This window comes from Myotis nattereri, assembly GCF_964212035.1.
Source record: "Myotis nattereri genome assembly, chromosome: 3".
Taxonomy (NCBI): Eukaryota; Metazoa; Chordata; class Mammalia; order Chiroptera; family Vespertilionidae; genus Myotis; species Myotis nattereri.
The window spans coordinates 117,858,499-117,880,784 of NC_138077.1; the positions used below are offsets into that span (position 1 = coordinate 117,858,499).

Here is a 22,286-nt window from a genome sequence, read left to right on the forward strand (position 1 = left end):
GATGCTGAGCAGCACACACATTGCTGAATAACAGATAACTCAAGTTCACAATACATTCCTCTCCTGTTAACATGTTCATAATATTACAAATCTTTTTATCATTTCTACAAGAGGCCCGATGCACAAAGATTCGTGCAAGAATGGGCCTTCCTTCCCCTGGCTGCCGGCACCACCGTCTCTCTGGCCGGAGACACCTTTCTGCCTTTGCTCCAGCCCAGAGTCACCTTTCCGCCTTCCCACGTTGCCCAGAGGCCTGGAAAGGCTGGGGTGGTGTGGAACGCCTGCGTCATCACCCCGCCCCCAGGCCACTTGGTGCCTGCATGCATGCGCACTGCCCACAGCCCCGTCATCTTTGTCGGGTTAATTTGCATACTCACTCCTGATTGGCTTGGGGTGTCGTGAAGGTATGGTCAATTTACATATTTGTCTATTATTAGTGTAGATTATATACTAGTTGGCAATTATTATAGTGTGGTCTGTGGACACTTTAAGAGATGCAGAGGTAAAATAGGGGTTTATTTTATTTTATTTTTTTTACAGGTAAAATAGTTTTAATACGCTGTCATTTGCCTTTTCACTGTGGTGACATCTGTATAGAGTGAAAGCAATGGTGACTACTAGATGTATTGGTTAATAATGCGGATTTTTTTCAATAGATGGAGTTACACATATATTGATATATATGCGATTTGATATGTATGCTATTTTGTTGTATTGACAAGCTTCAAAACTTCATATGTCAAATCTGCTGAAGGTGTTAACATCATAGATATTTTTACACTTAAAAATGTCGAATTTCGTGCCAGAAAAAGAGCATTTGCGGGAAGTTTTAATTTATTACTTTATTTTGAAGAAAAGTTCTGCTGAATACTTCGGGAAGCTTATGGTGAACATGCTCCATCTCCAGATACTTGTGAATGCTGGTTAAACGCTTTAAAATGAAAGACAAAGACATCCAGGTCAACCGAAAAAGTTTGAAGACCAACAATCACAAGCATTATTGGATGAAGATGCGTGTCAAACTCAAAAACAACTTGCAGAAGATTAAATGTTGCTCAGCAAACAACTTCTGATCGTTTACAAGCAATGGGAAAGATTTTAAAGGAAGGAAAATGGGTGCCACATCAACTGAACGAAAGACAAATAGAAAACCACAAAGTCATCAGTAAAATGTTGCTTCAAAAGCATGGAAGTCTTTTTTGCATCAAATTGTGACTGGCGATGAAAAGTGGATTTATTTTGAGAATCCCATATGCACAAAATCATGGATTGATCCAGGTCAACATTGACTGCAAGGCCAAATCTCTTCGGAAAGAAGACAATGCTCTGTGTTTGGTGGGATCAGGAAAGTGTGGTATATTATGAGCTTCTAAAACCAGGTGAAACCGTTAATACTGACCGCTACCGACAACAAATAATCAATTTGAACCACACTTTGATCATGAAACGACCAGAATATGCCAAAAGACACAGCAAAGTAATTTTGCTTCATGATGACGCACCATCACACACTTCAAAACCAGTTAAAGACATGCTACAAGATCTTGTCTGGGAAGTATTAACCCACCCGCTGTATTCACCAGACTGTGCTCCTTCAGATTACCACTTGTTCTGATGGATGGCACACACACTTTGAGCAGCACTTCAAAACATACGAAGAAGTGGAAAATTGGGTCTCTGAATGGTTTGCCTCAAAACAAGGAAAGTTCTTTCTATTGGGACAGTATCCACAAGTTACCTGAAAGATGCGGGAAATGTGTAGCTAGTGATGGACATTACTTTGAATAAAGCACTTTTGATGTTTCTCTTGAAATTATCATGTTTTCTTTGATTACAAAATCCGCTATTATTACCCGGTACACCTAGTAAACTGTTGGCGCCCCGACTCGATCCAGCACCAACTAGTAGTCCTGGTGTTCCATGCACACACAGCAAAAAACGAAGACAAAAGACAGTTTAGCTCACAATGTTCTTACAAAGAAATAACAGTTAGCAATTTCATTAAATTGTGACCTGAACACACATTTCACCCTTCCGCTGACTAATGAGAAAGTGTGGGCCACACACTCAAGCAGATATGAGGAAAGCATGGAGCTCCATTTTCACTTGGACATTGGAGAGAAAAGCTATGGTTATAAGACTGACTTTTCCCAGACATTTTCTCAAAAATAAAGTGAATGTCTCACTTCAAAACCATTTATGATAAAATTCAAGTTTTAACAAAAACTAGAATTTTTTTTTTTAAATATATTTTATTGATTTTTTACAGAGAGGAAGGGAGAGAGATAGAGAGTTAGAAACATCGATGAGAGAGAAACATCGATCAGCTGCCTCCTGCACATCTCCTACTGGGGATATGCGCGCAACCCAGGTACATGCCCTTGACCGGAATCGAACCTGGGACCTTTCAGTCCGCAGGCCGACGCTCTATCCACTGAGCCAAACCGGTTTTGGCAAAACTAGAATTTTTAAAAAACCTGTATCCACCAATGTGAGCTTGACAGCTTCCCAGTACTTAAAAGATTTTTTTGATGAGATCAGGGGTGAGAGTAATAAATCTGCTTTTTAAAATATTCTATGAGATGGTAGAAAACCATGCAAGAGGAAAAAGCAAGACAGACCAAAGGATGTTAATGCAACAGAGTACAAAATGTACAATACAGTTTGAGATTCCATAGTGCAACTAACCTTTAAGAAACTTTCACTTATTTTTATATAGTATCAAAAAAATGACCAAAATCATCTGAAAAGGGTACAAAAAATACTCCTTCTTTTTCCAACTCCTACATCCTCCTATATCATGAAGAGGCAATATGCAAATTAACCCTCACACCTTCACAAGATGGCTTCCTACGACCAGGCCAGCAGGGGGGTTAGTGAGGGACGACCAAACGACTGAACAGCAGGCTGCGTGGGGCAACCAGGCCAGTGGGGGAGGGGCAGTTTGGAGCAACGAGGCCAGCAGCAGGGGGGCAGTTAGGGGCAACCAGGCCGGAATGCAGAGGCAGTGAGGGGCGATAAGGCCGGTGGGGGGCGGGGGGCAGTTAGGGGTGACCAGGCAGGCAGGCAGGTGAGCGATTAGGAGCCAGCAGTCCAGGATTGTAAAAGGGATGTCCGACTGCTGATTTAGGCCCGATCCATGGGATAGGGCCTAAACCAGCAGTCAGACATCCCCCAAAGGGTCCCATATTGGAGAGGGTGCAGGCTGGGCTTAGGGGACCCACCCCCCGTGCACGAATTCATGCACCAGGCCTCTAGTGTATACACACACACACACACACACACACACACACACTGAGTGGTCAGATTATTATGACCACCTGATGTTTGTAGGCAAATTAGCTATAATTTCACACTGAAGTTCTTAGAGGGCCAGACCATTATAAATAGGGAGGCAAGTTGTTTACCATGACAGAAATAATTTTTTTCTGAAGATATGGGTAAACAACGCGATTTAACAGCCTTTGAATGTGGGATATATACATAAACTGAGTGGCCAGATTATTATGACCACCCCATCAGTGCTTCATTGGGCCACCTTTTGCCTTCAATACTGCAGTGATTCTGCTTGGCATTGACTTGACGACATGTTGAAAGGTGATGCGAGGAATCTGACATCATGCCTGATGAATAGCACTGTCCAGTTCTGTGAGATTGATGGTTGTGGAACCAGCTGCCTGATGGCTCTTTTAACTTCGTCCCACAAATGCTCAATTGGATTGAGATCTGGTGATTGTGGGGGCCACCTAAGCAAGGTACAGTCTCCACTCCTGCACAATACGAGCACCGTGGCATGGCACATTGTCTTGTTGGAAGAAGCCATCTCCATTGGGATACACCATCAACATGATAGGATGAACTTGATCAGCAACGATACTTAAGTATGTTGTGATATTCAGACGTTGTTCCACATGAATTAAAGGGCCCAAATCATGCCAGGAAAACATGACCCAAACCATAACACTGCCCCACCAGCTTGAAGGGTTATACTCATGCATGTGGGGTGCATGCTTTCATGCTGTTTCTGCCAAATTCCCACTCTACCATCTGCATGATACAACTGGAAATGTGATTCATTGGACCACAAGACTTTTTTCCAATGCTCAACTGTCCAATCCTGGTGTTCCTATGCAAATTGGAGATGTTTTATCTTGGTAACTGCAGACAGCAAAGGTGTTCAAACAGGCCTTCGGCTTCCATATCCCATACAATGCAGTGTATGGCTAATTTGCCTACAAACGTCAGGTGGTCATAATAATCTGGCCACTCAGTGTATATTTACTAGAGGCCCAGTGCCTGAAATTTGTGCACAGGTAGGGTCTGGCCGGCCCTGCCTCTGATGGGGAGCCTCTCGGAGGTGGGGGCGGCTGGAGGGAGGGGCCGTGGGTGATTGGCCACAATCCCCATCCCCTGGTTGAACTTCCAGTCAAATTCCTGGTCGATGGGACAATTTGCATATTAGCCTTTTAATATATAGGATGTGTCTGGATTTTCTTCCTCATATAGTTCAACCAAAACAACAATGCAACACAGTAAATGCAGAAGCAGACACAAAAATCCAATTTTCTTCTGCTAAACCGAAAATTAAACTGATTTGCAAAAATGTAAAACAATGCGCCACTTTTTTCAATAAATTTTTTGTATTGGAAAATATAGGGTTTTTTTCCATAAAAATATGCTGTTTATGCTGTCATACAATGGGCCCACGGTCTTTTTAATGAATTAATAAGTGAGTCTTTTTAAAATTTATGTTTTAATTTTTAAGATGGTTTAAGTACAGACAGATATAATCTAGGGGATAAAAAGCTCTTTGGACCCCTCGATGATTTCTAAGAATGTAAAGGGAAACCATAAAGTTTGAGATCCGCTGTACGAGATGAACAGCCTAAGATTATGCAAGGAGGTACAGACAAGATAGGGAAGGGAAAAGGCTCCAGAGCAGGCAGAATGGGATGCAGTCAGGCAAGCCTACGTTCAATCCCAGTTTTATCACCTAATCTGTTTGCGACTCCAAGCAATTAATTTCTCCACGTTCCTCTTCTACAAAATGAGACCCACAACACCCACCTCAGGAAAATCCCTGTAAGGATCACACTACTGAACCTGTACAGTACATCAGGTTATATTACACTGCTGGGAACAATGCTGTTGTCATCAACATGTCTACACAGTAAACACAGTCTCAAGAAATGCTTCCACAAACTCACGGCAGCAGTAAAATGTAGTAAACCCATCATGCTATCACAAATGGTTAAATAATTTTAGATTTTCTTTTTTCTTTTCTGTGAGGTAGAAAGTTTAAGTCTCGATAATACAAAGAGATCTTGGGATTATTCTGCATGGAAGGTAGCCAGTGAGCTTTTTGCTAAAATATTCGCTGCTAGGATTAGTGAAGAGACATGGTATGCCTGTGCATTGGGGAAATGAATGCAACATGATTATAGTAATCAGTCATTAGCGAATGTTGTAGTTCTAGTTATTAATAATTATGTATAACAGGATATTGTAAAAATTAAGTTATATTGGCTGGGCCACAAATATATCTATTGTGGGCCACATGCAGGCCGCAGGCCGGGAGTTTGACATGCTTGTCTTACACCATACACAAAAATAAACTCAAAATAGATTAAAGACTTAAATGTAAGCCCTAAAATCACAAAACTCCTAGAATAAAACATAGGTAATAACCTACTTGAAATCGGGGAAACAAAAGCAAGAATAGACAAATGGGACTTCATCAAACTAAAAAGCTTTCTGCAGAGCAAAGAAAATGATCAACATAACAAAAAGACAACCTAGTGAATGGGAGAATATATTTTCAAATACTACAGGGTGTCCCAAAAAATGTATATATACTTTAATAGCTGATAGACCAATTTTTTCAATGAGATGTATTTAATTATTCAAAGTGTGTGTATACATTTTTTGGGACATCTTATATATCCAATAAGGGGTTGATATCCAAAATATATAAGAAACTCATACAATTCAATAAAAAAATACACAATTTGATCAAAAAGTAGGCAGGAGACATGAAGAAACATTTCTACAAAGAAGACATACACAGGGTCAACAGATATATGAAAAGATGCTCAACATCACTAATCATCATAAAATGCAAATCAAAACCACAGTGAGATACCACGTCACACTTGTCAAAATGGTTATTACATTGCCCTAGACCAGTGGTCGGCAAACTCATTAGTCAACAGAGCCAAATATCAACAGTACAACGACTGAAATTTCTTTTGAGAGCCAAATTTTTTAAACTTAAACTATATAGGTAGGTACATTGTTATTAACTTAATTAGGGTACTCCTAAGGCTTAGGAAGAGCCACACTCAAGAGGCCAGAGAGCCACATGTGGCTCGTGAGCTGCAGTTTGCTGACCACGGGCCTAGGTGGTCCTTGTGCCCTTGCGAGCGATGTCATCACAAGATGGCCACCATAAGATGGCCGTCACAAGATGGCCATGTGCACAGCAGAAGCGGGGCCAGGCAGCAGCTCTGTGTGGTGAGGCCTAGGGGTCCCGTGGCTCCACATGGCATGAAGGAGGCCGGTCCCAGCGTCTCCACCACCTCGCGTGGAGAAGGCAGGTCACAGCAGGGGAGGGCAGTTGTGGGAAATCGGGCCAGCAGGGGAGGGCAGTTGGGAGCGATCAGGCTGGCAGGCAGAAGCGGTTAGGGGCAAGCAGGCAGGAGAGCAGTTAGGAGCCAGCGGTCCTGGATTGTGAGAGGGATCCCAGATTGGAGAGGGTGCAGGCCAGGCTAAGGGACACCCCTCCCATGCACAAATTTTGTGCACCAGGCCTCTAGTTTTAAATAATTTAAACAGGAGAATAAAGCTCCAAAAAAGAGAGACTAATCCATCAGAGTCAAGACTAAACATGAGAAAATACTTGCCTCATTTATGCATTCCCCTAACCTCCCCAAGGCAGGCAATGTACTAACTTTCATGATGAGGACACTAACACTCTGGGGGGCTAAGCCACCTACCCAAGTCTTAGAGTCACGTGGCAGAGTAGTTCTGGAAGCAAACCTCTTTTTGGGAATAACCAAATTTGTCTAAAATTACATTCCAAGAAAATTTCAGATGAATTATGCTTACAATAAGGATGCACACTGGAGGGAAAATGTACAGAAAGAATCACTTATGAGGTTTTGCAGCATGTATAGGGTGAGGCAAAAGTAGGTTTACAGTTGTTCAGACAGAAAATAATGAAGAATAAACTCTGGCCCTGGCCAATGTGTCTAAGTGGTTAGGGCATCAGCCCATGCCCTGAAGGGTCTTGGGTTTGATTCCCAGTCAAGGGCACCCACCTGGACTGCAGGTTCAAACTCCTGATGAGGGCACACGTGAGAGGCAACCAATCAATATACACCAATGTTTAAAAAAAAAGAAGAAGAAACTGTTTTGCATACTTACAACTGTAAACCTACTTTTGTTCCACCCTCATATTTCTAACTATTAAAGCACAGTTAAGTTACTTATATTTATTTTATTATTTAGGGACTATGTGAGAATAACAAATGAGCATGTTACAGCTCAAATAATGAGCTATACTGATATAGCAGATAGTATCCTTAGTTATTCATTTATATGATTAATTCATTTAATGTCCAAAACAACCCTAAGAAGTAGGTGATCAATATCATCTACCTCATTACAACAGGGGAACTGAGGAACAAAAAAGTAATTGCCCCAAGGGGACATAGTAAGAGGCATACAGGCCTCACACCTAAGCAATGGGGCCCTGAGCCCCAATTCTAAAAGCAAATAAATAGTATTAATATCAGCAATTGCTCATTACAACTGAGTTTTTCTGTTAAATGAAAATTCTTACCTCTGGTTTGCTAAGGCTGGATGAAACCAAGGAGCCAGATCCCACGTCCAAATCCCATTGCTTTTTACCATGATTCTCTGGATCCAAGGCAGCAATTCGCCCATCTAAAGTGCTGATAATCACTAATGATCTGTAAGTTTAAAAATTAATGGGAAAAAGTTTAAAAGATATCTAAGATATTGAGCCCCTACTTCACACACTTGAAAGAAAACCAGCCCCTCCCAGGCTTCTACTTGCAGGAGAGAAGCAAGGCCCACCTCCTCATATCACTTACTGTTCTGCCACTACTATCTGCCTTTAGCCTCCAAGACAATTGCACTGTGTCATTTATCTGTTTACATCACTTATGAAAAGTCTCAAACTACTAGGGAACCCCTCATTCCCACACTGTAATCCCCATATGAAACTCAACATTCTCTGCTCTGTTCTCTTCTATCTTCCCCAATCCTGAAGTCTTCCCTGAATGCTCACTTTCCTTCTTGCTCTAATGAAATCTGGCTTTCCCTGAGAACACTGCTTTGGAAGCAATAACTGTTTTCTCCACACCCTTGACCGCTGCTTCTAGTGGTAGGGTAGGTGTATTCCTTGCACCTTGCCACCGTCCCCAGACTACTTTCTTTCTCTCCTCTCTAAAAATCCTCAGGATCAGACTATTCCAACTATTACCCCTCTAGCAATTGTTTACTGACCCTCAGGTCACTAGCCCCATTCCATGAGGATTTTAGGTCCTGGTTTACTGTCACTATTAACAAATTCTTTCAGTTTCATGAACTGTCTACCTTGCCTCAGTCACTCCCAAGTTCAGACCCTTGTCCTTATCATTGCCAAACACAACTTCCTGTCCCAATGAAATTTCAAGCATCACATCCCGAGCCAACAACCCCTTTCCAGCTCACCTCCTACTTTCCTGACTCCTACAAACCACTGACCGCACCAAACCTACAAATCATATTGATCCTATTACCTACCTTCACTACCATTATGCTTTCACTTCTTTCTTACCCAGTTGAAATTCCACAGTCCTTCATTTTAAGCACTTCCTTTCTTACACCTTCAACCGCTATTCCTCTCCTGCATGTCACACTTGACTGGCAGAACTCCAACCCTCATTAAATTTAACTTTTTGCCTTTTTTCATTCTTGCATCTGTGCAGTTGGATGTGGCTAAAGAAACACATAACCATGCTGACTGGTCTCACTTTAATCATGATCACCAAACCTCAAAGGGGCTATTACTGATGCTCAACAATCATATGACATTTCCCTAGTCTATCCACTTGCCCACTGTCCTAGGTTGACTATTAAATTTCTCATTTTTCCTCAAATTTCTGACACCTGCTCTTGCAAGCTCATGCATTTCAGGGACTATGCTACCTATTTTTCAGAGAAAAACAGAAATAATCCAATAAGACTGTTTCCCACCATCACATCTATCCATTTATCTGTACCTGGACCCAAGTATTCTCCTCCCGTTACTGTGGGAAACAGTCCACACTCCCACACCCCGCCACCATTTCCACCTAGGCAAGACATCTCTCCCTCATGCATACATGAGGACTCACACCTGCAAATCTCTCCTCTTGCCCCCAGATCAATTATTCTCCTCTACCAGACCTTTCCTCTCAGTAGTCCAATCTGCTACGATTTCTTCCAACATAAAAACCAACCCAGATTACACACAAACAACCACTCTCCCCCTCTAGCTTCCAATTCATTCCTTGCCCATTTTGGAGCAAATTTTTTGAAAGAGTTGTTATATACTCTGTCTCCAAATCCAACTATTTCTAATCAAGTTTTTGTCTCTACCACTCCACTGAAAAGGTTTTTGCCGGAGTCACCTATCACCTTCACATTGAAAACTCCGTGGTCAAGTCTCAGTTCACTTGACCTCTGATCAGCTACTCCTCCTGCCCACCATCAAACACACTCTTAGCTCGGTTTCCAGAACACCATATTCACCTGATTATGACTTGCTTACTGTGTTACTCACTTTATTGCAGTGGTCTAGAACTAAACCTGTAAAATCTCCCAGGTCTGCCTGTATGGGTAGCTCACCTAGCTTAGAGGAAGGCAAATACCCCTGATCATAAAAGTCAGGCGGAGTGCCTGTACAAACCAGTAAAGGTTCCAGACCCACAGGATCTTAACAAGTACCCCAGGTGAGTCTCATATTAAGGCCTGTTTGGCAAACATGATTTAGCTGAAAGGACTATTTTCTTAGAGTGAAATTAATATTATTATTACCTGAATGAAGAAGGCATATTGATCAACTCTGTCAGTAAACTCTCTCTCTCACCTAACCTTGCTTTATTTTCCTAAGGCAGTGTTTGGATGACTGAACAATAAGCACTGTTAGGTCCTCTCCAGAAAGGTCATCAGCGACCTCCTCTCCCAATGGCCAGATCCATTCTCCCAGTAAGATGTGTCCCTGTGGCAGCAGGTGACAATGTGCGGCTCCTCATTCTGGGCATTCCTCTTTCCCTGGATTCCACAGCACCAGCCCCTGCACCCATCCTCACTCGCATTCCTGCTCTCAATCATGAACAAGCAGGCATGGAGTTATAGGTTTCTCCAACGCCCACAGCTTCACCTATTACATGACAGCTCCCACACAGAATTTACAGCTCCTCTCTCTCCCAACCCTGCTTTGGCATTTACATCAACTCTACCTGCTCCCTCACACTCTACATTTAAACAACAATCATGTACTCTTGATTCTACTACTTTAGCTTCTTCTAAATCTTTCCCTTCTTGTTCATTACCACTGCCCTTGCCCTGGAACAGAGTCTCATTAATCATTAGAATACCTTTAAAAGCCTTTCTGACATATTCTCGTTCCCTTCTGCTCTTCCAACAGTTTTGTTTCCACAAAAGAAACCATGTAAACTTCTGATGCTCCATCTGCCCTTTAAATAAAGTCCACATGCCTAGGTATGGCCCACAGCTCTGCCTGCCCCCTCCCCACACCTCACCCCAACACAGACATGTTTCTAACCTTTTCAACAAAGTTCCTTTGTTAATTTATTTTGTCTCAAGTCTTAAATGATTTCATTTGCCCAATAAACACCACTTCTATTGAATTCCCACATCTTTACGGGAAATATATAAGTACCAAACAAAATATTCAAGATTTCTGGAAAGAAGTAGCTAAAATTACTATATTAAGTTTGATATAATTCAGCTCAAAGCAAAGAAACATTGACTTTTAATTTTTTTCCTGGTGATATATATTTTTTAAATTTTATTTTTAGCCCTAGCTGGTTTGGCTCAGTGGATAGAGCGTCAGCCTGCAGACCAAAGGGTCTCAGGTGCAATTATGGTCAAGGGCACATATCTTGGTTACAGGCTCCTCCCTGCCCTGGGCCCTGCTGGTTAGGGTTCATGCAGGAGGCAACCACTCTGTTTCTCTCAGATATATGTTTCTCTCTGTCTTTCCCTCTCCCACTCTCTCTAAAAAACAAAACAAAAATTAATGGAAAAATCCTCGGGTGAGGATTAAAAAAACAAAATTAAATTAAAAATTTTATTTTTAATTACAGTTCACATTCAATATTATTTTGTATTAGTTTCAGCTGTTCAGCGTAGTGGACAGTCATATACTTCACAAAGTGCTCCCCCGATATTTTCAGTACCTACCATACATACTTATTACAATACTAGTGTCCCAGTGCACGGATTTGTGCACACTGACAGGAAATTAACTAAAAGAAATATTATAATGTCATTATTCATCCTTTCTCTTTAATAGAAGTGACAACCAAATTTATGATCGACAATGACAGATCGAAACACACTCATGTGACTGGTGCCAGTGAGAGCTTTATATGTATTGAGCATGTACAAGTCAACTTAGCCTTTTATATTTATAGAATAAACTTGCTTAATTAGACCTGCTTTCTGATTTAGCTAAACTTTTTCCAGCCCAGTGAAGCACCCCAACTTCTCTTTCAGGTAATTGTCAGCAACACAGCAGTAAATATCAACACAAAGCAGATTATTATTGTAGATCATGCAGGGAGAATAAAGGGTAAAATATTTAACTGCAGCAGTGTGTGACTATATTCTGCGCAGTGAGAAAACCTGAAGTCATTTTCAAGGTCCACCATTTCTTACTTCTTTTCAGTCAGGTCAAGTTTCTAAGCTTTCTAAATCTCCGTTTTCTTGCTAATGAAAAGAAAATAGGATTCCATCGAGTCTCCTATCTACATACTCCAGGACTTCTGTGAGGATCAAATGAGATGAGGCAAGTGAAAACGCTTCACAGACATTTGGTTAAAGTGTGAAATGTTTGCACCTGGCTATAAAGCAAGTGGGGTTCCTGGGCTGAAGAAACTCTAAGGAGGCTAATTGCTAAGGAGAGAAAACCAGGCATTGCTACATGACGTCATTACCTGGCACCCACAGGGACCATTTTCCAGCTGTACTGTGGGCCCCATTTTGCACCATGGGTTCTTGGCAGCATTGGCTGTGATTTGGTGGGGTGTTGCTCCGGGGTGGTGGCAGGGCCTGTGTTCCACTTGGGGAAAGCCTAATGTTGGTTTGTTAGCGCCAGGTCTGTGGTGCTGTTTATTTTTAAATGACCACTGTGCATCATGGCTGCTCCTGCATTAAGCATCTGCCCCCTGGTGGTCAGTGCATGTCATAGCTACTGGTCAGATGGATGGACACCTAGTCTTTTATATATACTCCAGAGGCCCGGTGCACAAAAATTTGTGCACTCGGGGGGGAAGGGGGGGTGCCTCAGCCTGGCCTGTGCCCTCTGGCAGTCTGGGACCCCTCGGGAGATAACAACCTGCTGGCTTAGGCCTGCTCCCGGGTGGCAGAGGGCAGGCCCAATCCCTACGTTCAGCCCGTGGTCAGGCTCAGAGCAGGGCATATTGGGGAGTTGGGGTGCCGCGCCCTGTCATTCACAGAGCAGGGCGGATTGGGAGGTTGCAATGCCACCCTCAGTGACGCTCAGGGTAGGGCCGATTGGGGGGTTGGGGCACCGCCCCCTGCCAGACTCAAGGGAGCATCGATGGGAAGGTTGCGGCGCCACCCCCTGTCACGCACAGAGCAGGGCCAATCAGGGGGTTGGCGCGCTGCCCCCTGTCACGCACAGAGCAGGGTCGATCAGGGGGTTGGGGAGCTCCCCCCTGTCACGCACAAAGCAGGGCCCATCAGGGGGTTGAGGAGCTCCCCCCTGTCACGCACAAAGCAGGACCCATCAGGGGGTTAGGGAGCTCCCCCCTGTCACGCACAGAGCAGGGCCCATCAGGGGGTTGAGGAGCTCCCCCGTCACTCACAGAGTAGGGCCAATAGGGGAGTTGGGGCACCACACACTGTCACACACAGAGCAGGGCGGATCAGGGGGTTGGAGCGCCACCACTGTCACACTCAGGGCAGGGCCGATGGGGAGGTTATGGCTCTACCCAGTCACACACAGAGCAGGGCCCGTAGGAGTGAGGGGGTTGGGGCGCCGCACCCTGTAACACACAGAGCAGGGCCGATCAGGGGGTTGGGGCGCCGCACCCTGTCACACACAGAGCCGCAGGGTGATCAGGGAGTTGGGGAGCTCCCCCATATCAGGCACAGAGCAGGGCTGATCAGGAGGTTTGGGCTCCTTCCCCTGTCACGAACAGAGCAGGGAGGATAGGGAGGTTGTGGCCCCGGCCCCTGTCACACACAGAGCAGCAGGGCGATCAGGGGGTTTGGGCGCTGCCCCCTGTCACGCTGATCCCGGTGCAGGGAGGCCTCTTGGCTCCACTGATCCCGGTGCTGGGAGGCCTCGCGGCTCCGCTGATCCTGGTGCTGGGAGGCATATTACCCTTTTACTATATAGGATAGAGGCCTGGTGCATGGGTGGGGCTGGCTGGTTTGCCCTGAAGGGTGTCCTGGACCAGGGTGGGGGTCCCCACTGGGGTGCCTGGCCAGTCTGGGTGAGGGGATGATGGCTGTTTGCAGCTGGTCACACACCCTTCAGGGTGGGGGTCCCCACTGGGGTGATTGGCCAGCCTGGATGAGGGGATGATGGCTGTTTGCAGCCGGTCACACACCCTTCAGGGTGGGGGTCCCCATTGGGGTGCCTGGCCAGTCTGGGTGAGGGGCTGAGGGCTGTTTTCAGGCTCGCGGGTGACTGAAGCTCCCAACTGCTCCTTTTTTTCTTTTTCTTTTTTTATTCTGGGCCAGCTTTAGCTCTGGCTCCAGCTCTGAGGCCTCTCTCTGCTGCTGAAAGCAAGTATCTGGTTTGTTTGGGTTCTATAATCGAAACAATGTATAACTCCAGCTCTGAGATCCCAGCTTGCTGAAAGCAGGTTTCTGGGGTTTTGTTTAGCTTCTATATTTATTACAATGTTTCAAACTGCAGGCTCAGCGGCCTGCAAAGCAGGCGGGGAACGTTGGTTTCCTCCATCACTGAAGCAAGCAAGCCTCATGTTAGTTTCAAGCTGCCTGGCTGCCGACCGCCATCTTGGCTGGCAGTTAATTTGCATATCACCCTGATTAGCCAATGGGAAGGGTAGCAGTCATACGCTAATTACCATGTTTCTCTTTTATTAGATAGGATACACACACAAACACACACGCACGCGCACACACACACATACATACATACATACTAGAGGCCCGGTGCACGAAATTCATGCACTGGGGGGTGGAGGGGGAGTGTTCCTCAGCCCAGCCTACACCTTCTCCAATCTGGGACCCCTTAGGGGATGTCTGACTGCTAGCCCAAACGCCACCTCTGACAATCCAGGAGTGTTGGCTCCCAACTGCTTGCCTGCCTGATTGCCCCTAACCACTTCTGCCTGCCAGCCTAATCACCCCCTAACCACTCCCCTGCCAGTCTGATTGACGCCTAAGTGCTGCCCTACCTGCCCGATCACCCCCAACTGCCCTCCCCTGCTGGCCTGGTCACCCCTAACTGCCCTCCCCTGTCGGCCTGGTCCCCCCAACTGCCCTCCCCTGCCGGCCCAGTCTCCCCTAACTACCCTCCCCTGCTGGCCTGGTCACCCCCAACTGCCCTCCCCTGCTGGCCTGGTCACCCCTAACTGCCCTCCCCTGCTGGCCTGGTCCCCCTCAACTGCCCTCCCCTGCAGGCCTGGTCGCCCCTAACTGCCCTGCCCTGCTGGCCTGATTGCCTACAACTGCCCTCCCCTGCTAGCCATCTTGTGGCTGTGGGCTCTGCCATCTTTGATGGTATGGCAGTCAGTTAGCATATTCCCTCCTTATTGTCTGTGGGCACTGCCATCTTTGAGGGCAGGGCAGTCAATTAGCATATAACCTCCTTATTGGCTATGGGCACCGCCATCTTTGAGGGTGTGACAGTCAATTAGCATATTCCTTCCTTATTGGCTGTGGGCACCACCATCTTTGCGATAGCATGAGGGTCAATTAGCATATTCCCTCTTTATTAGATAGGATAGATTATTGAGTATATTCTCTATGCTATACTTTACATCCCATGACTATTTTGTGACTACCAAATTTGTGGAAACTTGACTTTTTAATTAGTCTTCTCCTCAATGAATGTCCAATTTCCATCAGGTTATTTTAAAAATACTGATCTCCCACAGATCCCCGTTTTTACTTTGGCAGATCCATAGAGGTCCAGAAGCCCCGGCTTGGGAACCACTGCTCTGTGCCCTCACTTTCATCCCCCCTGCTACCTAGAGTGTCCTGAGCATCACAGTCAAGAACTCACTAACTTGACACTTCCATTCTTTTCACTCTCATACTGCTCTATGTCACTATTTTCCATTCATTATAGTTAGTTGTTTAACATGCATTCTCTGTCAGACTGAGAGTTCAGGACAAGCCCAGTGGTCCTTGTTTTTTACCCTCAGCACCTAACAGTGCCTAGCCCAGCCGTGGGCAAACTACGGCCCGCGGGCTGGATCCGGCCTGTTTGAAATGAATAAAACTAAAAAAAAAAAGACCGTACCCTTTTATGTAATGATGTTTACTTTGAATTTATATTAGTTCACACAAACACTCCATCCATGCTTTTGTTCCAGCCCTCCGGTCCAGTTTAAGAACCCATTGTGGCCCTCAAGTCAAAAAGTTTGCCCACCCCTGGCCTAGCCCCTAATAAAATAAATAAATAAATAAAAATGCAATTAATGTTTGTTGAATCAACAAATCTTGATAAGGCAGATACTATTACTAGTATTCTCATTAAACAAAAACAAGAAGAAAGCTGGGAAAAATATGAAAAGTTTTAGCTTGTCTAAGGTCACGCATCAAATAAGAGGTTCTGAACAGAATTTTAAAGTGTAAATTTAGGTTTTCTAACAATAATTCTATTATGCTGTTAACTGTAAGTTTATATACGTGGCAACTACTATCACACTATAATGTGCAGCTTTTATTTCCTCCAGACATCTCATGAAGATGCCATTTATCCTGTTATTGTTAAGATTAATGCCCTCAACTAAGCAAAACTGACCTTATTCCAAAATGAACACCCAATTAAAAAAAAAAAAACTGTTTGCACCCTAACTGGTTTGGCTCAATGGATAGAGCGACGGCCTGTGGACTGAAGGGTCTCAGGTTCGATTCCGGTCAAGGGCATGTACCTTGGTTGCAGGCACATCCCCTGTAGGGGGTGTGCAGGAGGCAGCTGATAGATGATTCTCACTCATCAATGTTTCTAACTCTCTCTCTCCCTTCCTCTCCGTAAAAAAATCAATAAAATATATTTTTTTAAAAACTGTTTGCTTTGACTTAAATTACCCAGAACACCTGCCTATTTAAATTCAGTTTATCAGAGTCTGATAAGTACATGCTGAATTCCTTCAGTACAATAATTTTATCTGCAGAAATTTCCCATGCAATGGCCAGGCATGTGACACAAGAACATTATGTTGATTTGATAATTTCTACATTAACAACTGCTTATTTTAAAGGTTCATATTTCCTTTTGGGGGGAAGGGGAAAAAATCCACAAAGTTAAAAATGTGATTTGAAAAACAAAAAGAAAAAACAATTTTTTAAGTGATTTGGTTAAATCTTTTTTTGATGTAGCCAAGACTCTCCTTTCTAAATGAACGAGGGGCCTGGTGCACAAAGATTCATGCACGGTGGGGTGGGTCCCTCAGCCTGACCTGCACCCTCTCCAAACTGGGAGCCCTCAGGGAAGCCCTCTCCAATCCGGGAGTTTCTGTCTGTCTTCGCAATCATATGAGCGAATTGTCTGAGACCCCAACCCAGTTTGGTTTTGTGCTCACAGAACAGAGAGGTCTTTTTTTTCCCTTTAGTCCATTGGTGGAGATTTCCTAGAAGTTGCAGGATATCCTCCTTTTAATTTTTCCTTGACACTCTGACTTTACTTATGTCTCTCACCTTTGCTTTCCCTCCATCCCCCACCCGCAAGAGTAACTTGTTCCAGGCTCACTTTGCTCTAGTGTCTAGGACAGTGGTTCTCAACCTTCTGGCCCTTTAAATACAGTTCCTCATGTTGTGACCCAACCATAAAATTATTTTTGTTGCTACTTCATAACTGTAATGTTGCTACTGTTATGAATTGTAATGTAAATATCTGATATGCAGGATGGTCTTAGGCAACCCTGTGAAAGGGTTGTTCAACCGCCAAAGGGGTCGCGACCCACAGGTTGAGAACCACTGGTCTAGGCGATCCCACAACGTGTCTGCCACCAGAACTACAATTCCCAGAATTCCTGGTGCTCCCCGCACTCTTGGTTTTCGCTTCTGGTCCAGGGGCTGCATGGTGATGGTGGGGAAGTTGCTGCCCCATGGCCACTTGCATGCACAGATGCCAGGGAAGCTCCCGCCTGGCTGGAGTGCATACGCAGGCACCACTATGCCCACCAGCCAATCAGGGCGAGTATGCAAATTAACCCAACAAAGATGGCGGAAGCCACAAAGCTGGAGGCTTGGGTTGTCCCTGGTGATGGAGGAAGCCAAGCTTCCAGCCCCCCCTGGCAGCCGCTCAAGGAGGGGCTGAGGGCCTGGGTTGCAGGGGGGAAGGGGGGGGGGAAGGGGGAGGGCATGGCCACCCTGAAGGGGCTGTGGCCAGCCTGAAAATGGCTCTCAGCCCCTTACCCAGGCTGACCACACCCCCATGGTGTAAGAGTTCCGCTGGGGGGCATGGCCAGCCTGCAAACAGCCATCAGCCCCTCACCCAGGCTGGCCAGGCACCCCAGCGGGGACCCCCACCCTGAAGGGGGTGGGGCCAGCTTGAAAACAGCCCTCAGCTCCTCACCCAGGCCACCCCACACCCCAAGGGAACCCCCACCCTGATCCGGGACACCCTTCAGAGCAAACCAGCCGGTCCCCACCCATGCCCCAGGCCTCTATACTAATAAAAGGGTAATATGCTAATTAGACTGGGAGACCTTCCAGGAGACATTCTTTTGGACAAAGCCATGGTGGCAGGGCTGAGGTACAGGCGGTTAGAGGTCAAGAGGGGAGGGCAGTTGTGGGTGATCAGGCTGGTGGGAGGGCCGTTGGGGGTGACAAGGCCAACGGGGGGGGCAGTTGGGGGCGAGCAGGCCATCAGTGGGGGTCAGTTGTGGGCGATCAGGACTGTAGAGGGGGCAGTTTGGAGTGAGCAGGCCAGCAGGGGGGCCATTGGGGACAAGCAGGTCAGTGGGGAGGGGAGGTGGGGGAAAGCAGGCCAGCAGGGGTGGGGAAGTTGGGGGCAAGCAGGCCAGCAAGGGGGGTAGTTGGGGGCGAGCACACTGGCATGGGGGGCAGTTGGGGGTGATCAGGCTAGCGGGGGGGCATTTGGGGGTGAGCAAGCTGGCAGTGGGGGACAGTTGGGGGTGAGCATACTGGCAGGGGGGGGCAGTTGGGGGTGATCAGGCCGGTGGGGGTGGTATTTGGGGGCAAGCAGGCCAGCAGGCAGAGTGGTTAGGGGCAATCAGGCAGGCAGGCGAGCGTTTAGGAGCCAGCAGTCCCAGATTGCGAGAGGGATGTCCGACTGCCGGTTTAGGCCTGATCCCTGTAAACTGGCAGTAGGACATCCTTCCAGGGGTCCCAGATTGGAGAGGGAGCAGGCCAGGCTGAGGAACACCCACGCCCCCATGCACGAATTTCATGCACTGGGCCACTAGTTTCCATATAAATGGCCTGACTTGGCTTATGTTTCAGACTTTCCTAAAATCTCTCAAACAAGCAGCACCTAGCCCCAGCCTGCCCCATACCTCTCGCTAGTGGTCCCAGGCCTGACACTAGAAGTAGCTGGTCTTGATTCACAGCTTGACCTCTCCTGGGCACCTCTGAGCCAGCAAAAGTAGCAGACATCTGCAGATCACTTGTAATTCATGGCAGGGCAGGTGGCCCCAGGCAGAACTCAGGTGGCAGCTGACCTTGTCCTGTACCTCCCAGGAGGCCCTAGAGCAGCCGTGGGCAAACTACGGCCCGCGGGCCGGATCCGGCCAGTTTGAAATGAATAAAACTATTGAAATAAAAGACCGTACCCTTTTATGTAATGATGTTTACTTTGAATTTATATTAGTTCACACAAACACTCCATCCATGCTTTTGTTCCGGCCCTCCGGTCCAGTTTAAGAACCCATTGTGGCCCTCGAGTCAAAAAGTTTGCCCACCCCTGCCCTAGAGTCAGTGCACCCAGTGGCAGCTTCAGACCACATCAAAGCACCACTCAACCACCTCTACAAATGACACTCAAAGAGCAGACTTAGCAGACACCAGGGCCCTGCTGAAGGAAGGCCTGCTCTGTGGGGTTGGCCCCTGCACAGCTGAACCTCCTGGATGGTAGGAGTCCATCTTGTAGCCTTTTCGCCTGAGGGTAAATCCCTCTCACTGATGTGCCAACAACAATCAAGGCTCAATTACACCACAAGGGTATACATAGCCCACAGTTGTGGGAGAAGGGGGGGTTGCACCTGGAGCTCCCAGTTTGGGTGACTGGAGAGGCTGTGCCACTGGGCCCTACAAGACACCGAATACGTAAGGCCACTCTACCAAGTCTGGTAGATGTGGAAGCTCCACCTAACACGTGAATACCAACGTAAGGAGGCTGCCAAAATGAGAAAACAAAGAAACATGTTCCTAATGAAAGAACAGAACTCCAGAAAAAGAACTACACAAAATGGAGACAAGCAATTGACCAGATGCAAAGCTCAAAACACTGGTTACAAGGATCCTCAATGATCTCAGTGAATATGTCAATAAAGAGATAAGAAACAGCCAAAACCGGTTTGGCTCAGTGGATAGAGCGTCGGCCTGTGGACTGAAAGGTCCCAGGTTCGATTCCGGTCAAGGGCATGTACCTGGGTTGCGGGCACATCCCCAGCAGGAGATGCGCAGGAGGCAGCTGATCGATGTTTCTCTCTCATCGATGTTTCTAACTCTCTATCCCTCTCCCTTCCTCTCTGTAAAAAATCAATAAAATATATTTAAAAAAAAAAAAGAGATAAGAAACAGCCCTGGCTGGTGTTTCTCAATGGTTAGAGCTTTGTCCATCACACCCAAGGGTCATGATTTTGATTCCCAGTCAAAAGCACTTAGCTGGGTTGGGGGTTCACTCCCAGCCCCCACTGTGGGAGGCAACCAATCAATGTGGCTCTCTCACATTGATATTTCTCTCTTTCCCTGTCCCTCACTCCCCTGCACTCTCTGAAAAGCAAATGGAAAAAATATTCTCCAGTGAGGATTAACAGAAACAAAACAAATAAACAAAAAAGACAGGAAACAGCCCTGGCCATTATGGTTCAGTTGGTTGGTCACTGTCCCATGCATTGAAAGGTTGCTGGTTCGATTCCTAGTTGCAGCACAAGAGCAGGTTGTAGGCTCGATCCTGTGAGGAGCATGCAGGAGGCACTCATATCCACGTTTCTCTCTCTTTCTCTCTCCCCAAACCCCACTCTGTAAAAATCAATAAAAATATTTTTTAAAAAGATAGGAAATATAGAAATAAAACTAGAAAACATAAAAATGGACTAGTCAGAAATTAAGCATACACTGACTGAAATAAAGAATAATACACAGGAATTCAACAGTAGAGGATTTTGAGAATCAAATCAATAATCTGAAATATGAGAAAGCAAAAAACACCCAATCAGAGGAGCAAAAAGAAAAAAAGAATCCAAAAATATGGAGACAGTATAAGGAGCCTCTGGGAAAAATTCAAGTGTGCCAACATTTGCATTATGGGGGGGCTACAAAGAGAAGAGAGAGAGATATTGAAAACACATTTGAAGAAATAATGACAGAAAACTTCCCCTACCTGGTGAAAGAAATAGACTTACAAGTCCGGGAAGCACAGAGAGTCCCAAACAAGGTGATTCCAAAGAGGCCCACACCTCTTGTTAATTAAAATGCCAAAGATTAAAGACAAAGAGAGAATCTTTAAAGCAGCAAGAGAAAAGCAATTAGTTACCTACAAGGGAGCTCCCATATGACTGTCAGCTGATTTCTCAAAAGAAATTTTGTAGGCCAGAAGGGACTGGCATGATATATCTTATCCTATCTAATAAAAGAGAAACATGGTAATTAGCCGTACATCCGCTACCCTTTCCATGGGCTAATCAGGGCAATATGCAAATTAACTGCCAGCCAAGATGGCAGCCGGCAGCCAGGCAGCTTGAAGGGAACATGAGGCTTGCTTGCTTCAGTGACGGAGGACTCCAACATTCCCCACATGCCGCTGCTGGCCTCTGAGCTTGCAGTTAGAAACATTGTTACAAATATAGAAGCTAAAGAAAACTCCAGAAACCTGCTTTCAGTGAGCTGGGATCTCAGAGCTGGAGTTGAAACAGTGTTTCGATTATAGGACCCAATCAAACCAGATACCTGCTTTCAGCAGCGGAGGCCTAAGAGCTGGAGCCAAGCCTCAGAGCTAAAGCTGGCCCAGAATGAGAAAAGAAAAAAAGGAGCGGTTGGAAGCTTCAGTCACCCACCAGTCTGAAAACAGCCCTCAGCCCCTCACCCAGGCTGGCCAAGCACCCCAGTGGGGACCCCCACCCTGATCCAGTACACCCTTCAGGGCAAACCAGCCGGGCCCCACCCATGCACCAGGCCTCTATCCTATATAGTAAAAGGGTAATATGCCTCCCAGCACCAGGATCAGCGGAGCCTCGAGGCCTCCCGGCACCGGGATCAGCGTGACAGGGGGCAGCGCCCAAACCCCCTGATCAGCCCTGCGCTGTGCCTGATAGGGGGAGTTCCCCAACCCCCTGATCACCCTGTGGCTCCGTGTGTGACAGGGTGCAGCGCCCCAACCCCACCCCCCCCACGGGCCCTGCTCTGTGTGTGACGGGGTAGAGCCATAACCACCCCATCGCCCTGCCCTGAATGTGACAGTGGCGGTGCCCAACCCCCTGATCGGCCCTGCTCTGTGGGTGATAGAGGGCGGCGCCCCAACCGCCCCCCACGGGCCCTACTCTGTGTGTGAGGAGGTAGAGCCAAACCTCCCCATCAGCCCTGCCCTAAGTGTGACAGGGTGCGGCACCCCAACTCCCCTATCGGCCCTATTCTGT

The 22,286-nt window shown here is 46.3% G+C and overlaps 1 protein-coding gene across 1 annotated transcript in view; it reads right to left on the reverse strand.

The window, feature by feature from the left end:
- EIF2AK3 (eukaryotic translation initiation factor 2 alpha kinase 3) overlaps positions 1 to 22,286 on the reverse strand; it is a 118,306-nt gene that overhangs the window by 91,655 nt on the left and 4,365 nt on the right. Inside the window, exon 2 of the mRNA XM_081087355.1 lies at positions 7,844 to 7,973. Within this exon, the coding sequence (XP_080943481.1) occupies positions 7,844 to 7,973 (130 nt within the window). The remainder of the gene's footprint in view (positions 1 to 7,843; positions 7,974 to 22,286) is intronic.